General features: G+C 47.7%; 1 protein-coding gene across 2 annotated transcripts in view; it reads right to left on the bottom strand.

Moving 5' to 3' along the window:
- Positions 1 to 4,262, bottom strand: part of HDAC1 (histone deacetylase 1) — a 32,807-nt gene extending 28,545 nt beyond the window's left edge. Inside the window, exon 1 of one of the 2 annotated variants that reach the window (XM_069578695.1) lies at positions 4,108 to 4,262. In XM_069578695.1, the coding sequence (XP_069434796.1) occupies positions 4,108 to 4,156 (49 nt within the window). In that variant the 5' untranslated portion in view covers positions 4,157 to 4,262. The remainder of the gene's footprint in view (positions 1 to 4,107) is intronic. The other variant, XM_069578696.1, reaches the window with a different exon arrangement.
- Positions 4,263 to 7,789: the final 3,527 nt, after the last annotated feature.

A 7,789-nucleotide genomic window follows, 5' to 3' on the forward strand; every position in this document is an offset into this window, starting at 1 on the left:
TTATTTGGCTGCACCAGGTCTTCTTGGTTTCGGCACCCAGGATCCTAGATCTTTATTACAGCACTGGACCTTCAGTTTCGGCATGTGGGATCTAGTTCCCCTACCAGGGATTGAATTCAGGCCCCCTGCCTTGGGAGTGCAGAGTCCCAGCCACTGGACCACCAACGAAGTCCCTTTCTCTTTTTAAATAAATCTTATTCTTCAGAACAATTTTAGGTTTACAGAAAAATTGCAAAGTACAAAGTTCTTAGATACTATACTATTTCCTCTATTAACATTTTACATTAGTGAAACAGAAAGTATCTGTTACAATTAATGAAGCAATATTGATAATTCTTTACTAAAAGTCCATACTTTATTTAGATTTCCTTAGTGTTCACCCAATGAACACCTAGTGTTCACCCTCTTCATTTTAGTGAGGCCTGTGTTCTCAGACAGTCACAAGCCAGAGCACAGCATGTAGTGGCATCCAACAGTCCCATACAGACAGACTTTGAGATATAGTAGGAGGGAAGGCAGTCAGAGACGTCTGTTCCCAGCGCTCCTCAGACAACCTTACCACTATGGGGTTGGGTAGAACATGTTCTCAAGGCACTGGCTGAGACTTCCAGAAAGTGAAAGTGTCAGCGGCTCAGTTGTGTCCCACTCTTTGTGACCCCATGAACCAGAGCCTGTCAGGCTCCTCTGTCCATGGAGTCTTCCAGGCAAGAATACTGGAGTGGGTAGCTATTCCCTTCTCCAGGGGATCTTCCTGACCCAAGGATTGAACCTGAGTCTCCTGCATGGCAGGCAGATTCTTTACCATCCGAGCCACCAGGTAAATCCAAGTCTTCAAGATGCAGACCCAATTTGTGGGCAGTCAAGAGTCACAAGGTCATTGCTATGTTATACAAATTGGATTCCTGCTTACCCATTTCTCTGGTATAGGTCTTGATCCCTAGTAACTCCCCTGCCTATCAACCCAGAATCCAGCCAAGGTTTAGACTTGGGGAATTGAGATAACTTATCTAGAAAGCTAAGGGAGTACCTGAGGGCGGGGCCCAAACACATTATCCTGTCTTTAACAGTTTTTAATCAGATTGCTGAGAGACTTAAAAAAAAAATAATCCTTATAGATAAGAGTTGGCCCTCCCCATCCACTAACCCAGGCTAAGGAGGGCCTACTGTACTATGTCATTTTATTTAAGGAACCTGAGCATCCTTCTGATACCTGGGCTGGGGTCCTGGAACCAGTCCAGCTGTTTCAAACTTTTTAAAACTTTACTAAAAAGGGCTTTCTACACTGTTCTCATAGTTTCTCCATTTTATAGGGGAGAGGCCTGAGGCCTGGAAACGTAAAATGACTTGCCCAATACTTCAAAGCTTTTGAGCAGCAGAGCCAAATTTCAACCCCCAACTAGTGACCTCACTGAGAAACTCACAAGTAGTTTCTCAGAAAGGAAGAGATCACCCTTCTCTAAAGATGGAGGTCTTTCCACTTTTTCTCTTTTTAAACTGAGAATGTGGAGATCACAAAACTGTGCAAACTGATAAAGCTATGAAGTCACAGACTCCAGCTTCAAATGGGCCCTCACCACTGCCCAGCAAGGCTTCAAATGTTTTTACCTGCTCCCTCTTTCATAACAGCTATCTCTCTTCAAGATGCCTATTCTACCCAACTGCCCTCCCCAACTCTCACGAAAAGGAATATTTTCTTACTTCATCCTAAAAGCCCCCTCCGCTTTCCATCTTCTCTCCTTCAAACATGTTTTTTCTTGCCACTTAACCTCTCATCCCAAAGGAACTGCCTCTTGAAAGAGGGGTGTCCCTACGTGTGCTCTGGTTTCCATCTGACCTGATCTCTCCTCAGGGACCTCCATCGTTACTAGCCCCTCTCCCCAGTATCTTCAACCTCTCCCTAATTTCCATAAAAATTTGCACATACTTAACTCTCAGCCACTACATCTCTTCTTTATTAACAAGCCTCTCTCTGTCTCAACAAGCTTCCTTTTAAAGGGACTTCGTTGGTGGTCCAGTGGTTAAGACTCCGTGCTTCCACTGCAGGGGGCACAGGTTCAATCCCTGGTTTGGGAACAAAGACCCTACACACAGAGTGGTATGATTTTTAAAAAAGTTCAATCTAATGCCTCCTCTTCACTCAACCCTTCAGTCTACAGCAATTTAACTTCAGTTCTAAATGCTGCACAGGAAACAGTTCTTGCCGACACTTGGCCACTCCCTCCCTCTTTCGGCTACTGTAACCCAACACTCTCTGGTTCACTTACATCTCAAGTCATTCCCTCTGTATCTTTATTCACTTTACGAACAGTATTTTTTGAGAATCTACTACGAGCTAGGCACTGTTTTGGGGGCCTGAGTATACAAAGGTAGACAAAACATGATCCTTTTCCCTAAGGAGTTCACTGTCTGTAAGAAGTATGAATAAGTAAATGGGCAATTCCAATACACAGTGACTAATGCACAAATGTACTCTACACACTAGGGAGTACAGAGCATGAAGAACACTCGACTTTTTCTCAGTCCACCTCCTTAGAATCCCACCCTGGACCCTCTTCTCTTTTCACCCTATACAACTTCTTATATGGGATACAAGGGTAACTGCATCCTCTTCTGTAACTAAAATTATCAGCTGTATGTATATATGCTGACAATCATCAAAATTTTCTATTTTCTCATTTGTCTTCTAAACTGCAGACCTGAATGGCCACTGCCTACTGGACACCTCTACTTGGGATATCCCCCAGACATCTCAACAAATGTTTCTTTAAAAAACAAAACCCAACATTATCAACTGGAATGGCCTTCTACATTCAGCATGAAACTGCCCAAACTAGATACTTGGGTATCCTTGCCTTTTTCCTTACTTCTCCATTCATGCGTTTAACTTCTGTCCCAGAGTGATAGTTCTAAGGTACAATAAATCTGATGATGTCACTAACCTGAATACTTCAGTGATTCACCAATGCCCAACTTGTGAATATAATCCAACTTTCTTAGGGTGGTGTGCCCAGCCTTTCGTGATCTGGTCCCCATTTACTTCTCTAGCCTCATCACTTGCAACCCTTTTCTCACCCCTGCTCTACACCTTCTAACACTGTGCCTTCAAATTTATGTCTCCAACATACTGTACATCCAGCCATTTTTCAAAGGTGCTCGCCTCTCTCTTACCTCTCAACTTGTTGTTATTTTTATCCTTCCTGGGCCTAGTTAGTAACTCCTGCTTTTCAGGTCCTAACTGAGATGGCACCTCCTTGCCTGACTTCTCAGGCTGGGCAGATACTTCGCTGTGCTCCCAGCAAACTCTGAGCTGTCCTTCCTCCCAACCTGATAGTGTAGAGCAAATTTTCTGTCATGGTCTATATGCTCCTCCAGACTGAGTGAAAGGAAGGTGGCAAGATCATCCCCTGGCCTCAGCCCCTAAACGATACCTAGAACAGAAGAAGCTGCTGTTCCACAGATTTCTGTTCAACGAAAAAGTTTGTTTTAACAAGTTGCATCCTTCTTCTTCCAACCCCAGGAGTCCCATTTCCCAGCAGCAACCGCAGGGCCCGCTGGGAGACAGGGGGAGGGGAGCTGGTGACCTCTAGGTGCTGAGCCCTGCAGGCCTCTCACCAGAAGAGATGAGGAAGGAAAGGGGCAGTGAGAGATCTTAGGATTCTCAGCAGAACATGTCACCCGGCAATCTTCTTCACCAGATTCTGCCTCCTGCCTCGGACTCAGCCTCCTCTCTAGGAGGCCGCCGCAAACTCCACATCAGACTTCAGAATTCCCCACCAAGGTGACCTCACGCTTCCCCAGGCGACCCTCCTGACCTCGGACCCCCCCCCCCGCCCCCGCCTCCCCTCTAAGCCTCGACCCCCTTCCCCTCAGCCTTCTCCCTCAAGCTCCACCTCCTTTCCTCTTAGCCTCCTCCCTCAACCCCAACCTTTTCAAGCCTCTGCCCTCAGCCTCGACCTCCTTCTCTCAGCCTCAGCCTCCTTCTCTCAGCCTCCTCCCTCAGCCTTTCCCAAACGCCTCAGCCTCCCCCCTCAGACCTCCTCGGCTCCCTCTCCCGGATCCCGCCCGGCTCGGGCCCGGCCCCGCCCCCGGCGCGAGGACTGTGCTCACCGTCGTAATAGTAACAGACTTTCCTCTTGGTGCCCTGAGTCTGCGCCATCTTGCTCGCCTCCCGTCCCTCCCGTCAATCGGTCCGTCCGCCCTCCCGCCGGTGGCTCCGCTCAGCGTCCGACCCGCGGGGAGGGGGCGGGCCTCCAGCGTGCTCCGCCCATCCCCGCCCGGGCTCACCTATAGCCGCGCAGCCCGGGCACGACTCCAGCCAATCAGCGGCGCTGGGACGGCCCGGAACTCGGCGGGGGGCAAGGGCAGCCCGGCGAGGCCTCGGAGGGCCCCCTGGGCCTGTACCAAGGTCCGCGACAGGGGGGGGTGGGGCTGCCCCGGGATCGTACCATTCGTCCCGGGGGAAGAAAGTGGGTCTGCTAACTTGGGTGTCCCATTCCGTTTTGGGAGACTGCTTGGCGATCAGAGGCCAACTTTCATTTGACAGAGGCCTACGATGGAAAGTGACTTGCGCAAGGTCACTCAGTTAAGTTTGGAGGGGGAGAAATATAAATTGACAAACGACAGGAAACTGCTGTAGACGAAGGACTGTGCCATAGCTTTACCGACATTATCTCGGTCATCTCTGTTGTTCCTATTGGCGGCTTTGGAGTGGGGCCTTTCATCCGCATTTTACAGACAAGGATAACGAAGTTGAGAACTTTGTGACTTCCTTGGAGTCACACAATAATCACGTTCAGTTTTCAACCACAGATTTTTTAAAACGCTTACTCGACTCCAGAAGCACATATCAAAGTGGCAGAACCCAGCCTTTCTTATTCCAAATGCGGTCTTTCTTTTCAAATGCAGTCCTTTCTTACTCCTGATGCAATTCCTAGGCGGCCTAAGGAGTGCCTTTAGATGGGAGGAAACTGTCGCTTACACCAGAGCAGAGTTTCTAAAGATACTGAAGCTGTTAACATTTTGGATAATACACAAATATGTTGTGGGGGGCCATCCTGTGCACTGTGGGCTTCCCTAGTGGCTCAGACAGTAAAGAATCTGCCTACAATGCTGGAGACACAGGTTCAGTCCCTGAGTGGAGAAGATTCCCTGGAGAAAGGAATGGCTACCCACTCCGGTATAAGGATACTGGAGAATTCCATGGACAGAGGAGCCTGGCGGGCTACAGTCCATGGGGTCCCAAAGAGTGGGACACGACTGAGTGACTAACATTTTCACTTTGCCCACTACTCTTAGATGCCAGTAGCACTCCCCCGGCCCTCTGCAGCTGTGACAACAAAAATTGTACTTAGACATGGCAAAATGTCTCCAGGGCAAGGAGGAGAGGATTGGAGGAAGTATAAAAGTGCCCCCAACCCAATCCTTGAGAACCACTGCACTAGATCAATCAGTCAATCATTATTGAAAGCTAAAGGCTGAAAAGCACTGTGGTGGGCTATTAAAGAGGCAACTACAACAATATTAATATTTGGTGAGTGCTTACTGTGTGCCAAGTAAGTTACTTATGGTTCTACAGTCAATAAGATACATTTTTATGCCTCTTTACAGTAGAATCTGCCTGCCAGTGCAGGAGACACGAATTCGATCCCTGGGTTAGGAAGATCCCCTGGAGAAGGAAATGGCAACGCACTCCAGTATTCTTGTCTGGGAAGTCTCCTGGACAGAGGAGCAGGCTGGTGGAGGAGAGGGGCTGCAAAACAGTCAGACATGACTTAGTCTAAAGACAGCTTGGGCACTTGTATTCCTCACAGGGGAACTGCATTTGAGCCTTTAATTATAAAAGTAACAGGAGATCTAAGACTGGGTACTTTTTTTTCAGGCAAGGCTTTATTGGGGCCCCTAGGGCAGCAGCCGACAACATCAGGGAGCAAGAACAAACAACAGGTTTCCTTGCTTGCTTGTTAGCTCCCCCGCCCCCACCCCCCACCCCCCACCGCCCGGGGGTGAGGGGGTGAAGCTTGTTCCTTATATGGGGTGAGGGTAGGGTTGTGTCCAGGGGTGTGGTCAGAGGGTTGGCTTAGGGGTTTTGTCCAACCTTTAGGTGGTGTTGTTGGGCTCTTCTATTATAGAAACAGCAAAGGACCAAAAAACTATTCCCAGTTCTGTGTTGCTGCTTCCCAGCCAGGAACATTTCTGTGTCCCCATTTCCCGCTTAGTAAAATGGAGAATTTAAGAAAACAAAGTTCATCAACTCTGTGGCTGCAGCCATGTCCAAAAAAGGAGGAGGGTGGGATCAGATGAGGTCATGGGTGTGGCAGCATTTTATAAAATGCTGAACAGGAATCACCAACTCAGATGCCTACAGAGGTCAGGAAGGTGGTGTAAATGAGTGGATGTGTATTATAGTTATACTGGTTTGAGTCAGGTACTTTGCTTGTTTTTAAAACTGGATTCTTTTTTTTTAACTTTCATAAAGAAATATGTCCTCCCATCTTTCTTCAAACACACTGCCATCTTCAGGCATCTTTAATTTTCACACTTTGTAATAGAAATATGGTATGCAAAAATTTTTCATTTGCCTCTTTATTATAAAAACCATAGCACAAGCATGATGATAAATAGCCACTAACACTTAGGTGCATAATCTGAGAGCAATAGGGTGTGAAAGGCAAAGCTCATGCCCCACCTAAAGGCGGTGGCCATTACTCAGCTCCATGAGGCCAGGTAAACCCAAAGGAGCCAAATCTTCCTCTTTTCTCAAGAGAAGACAAATCTGGAGTTTTTTGCAAAACCGCCCCAGTTTTATAAACTGACTGCTAATGCAGTCTATTTTCTTTTTTAATTAATTTTTTAATAAATTCAATTTTTTGGTTGTGTTGGGTCTTCACGGCTGTGCGGGCTTTTCTCTAATTTTGGTGAGCGGAGACTACTGTCTAGTTGCAGTGCTAGGGCTGCTCATTGCAATGGCTTCCTTGTTTCAGAGTACGGGCTCTAAGGCGCAGGGCCTGCAGTTGCGGTTCCCAGGCCCTAGAGCACAGGTTCAGTAGTTATGGAGCACAGGCTTAGTTGCTCTGCACCATGTAGAATCTTTCCAGATCAAGGATGGAACCCGTGTCTCTTGCACTGGCAGGCAGATTCTTTACCATGGAGCCACCAGAGAAACCCTACTTAATTAATTTAAGTAAAGAACCCGCCTGCTAATGCAGGAGACATAAGAGACTGGAGTTTGATCCCTGGGTCGGGAAGATCCCCTGGAGAAGGAAATGGCAACCCACTCCAGTGTCCTTGCCTGGAGAATCCCACAGAGACAGGAGCCTGGTAGGCTACAACCCATGAGTCACAAAGAGTTGGACACAACAGCATCGACTTAGCACACAGCACACGTTTACTTTTTGGCTGTGCCTTGGCATGCAAGATCTTAATTCCCAGAAGAGCAATCGAACCCATGCCCCCTGCAGTGGAAGCATGGAGTCTTCCACTGGACCATCAGGGAAGGCCCTCAATCTATTTTTTTTTTTCCTCAATCTATTTTTAAGACAGCAGTAAGAGCCATCCTTTTAAAATGTGTCTCAAAATGGCTCCTGCAGAAGCCACAGGCCCCAAAGCCCCATGGGATCTATCCTCCTCCCTCAGGCAGCCTTTGTGTCTCAAGAGCTTGTTCTTGCCCTTTGTCTCAAGTTTCTGCCTCAGGCTGTTCCCTCTGCCTGACTGCTCCTCCCCTATACCACTTACTCCCTCAACTCCTTCAAATCTTTGCTCAAAATTCACCTTCTCTATGAGACCTTCCTAG

This window comes from Ovis canadensis, chromosome 2 (assembly GCF_042477335.2).
Source record: "Ovis canadensis isolate MfBH-ARS-UI-01 breed Bighorn chromosome 2, ARS-UI_OviCan_v2, whole genome shotgun sequence".
NCBI lineage: Eukaryota > Metazoa > Chordata > Mammalia > Artiodactyla > Bovidae > Ovis > Ovis canadensis.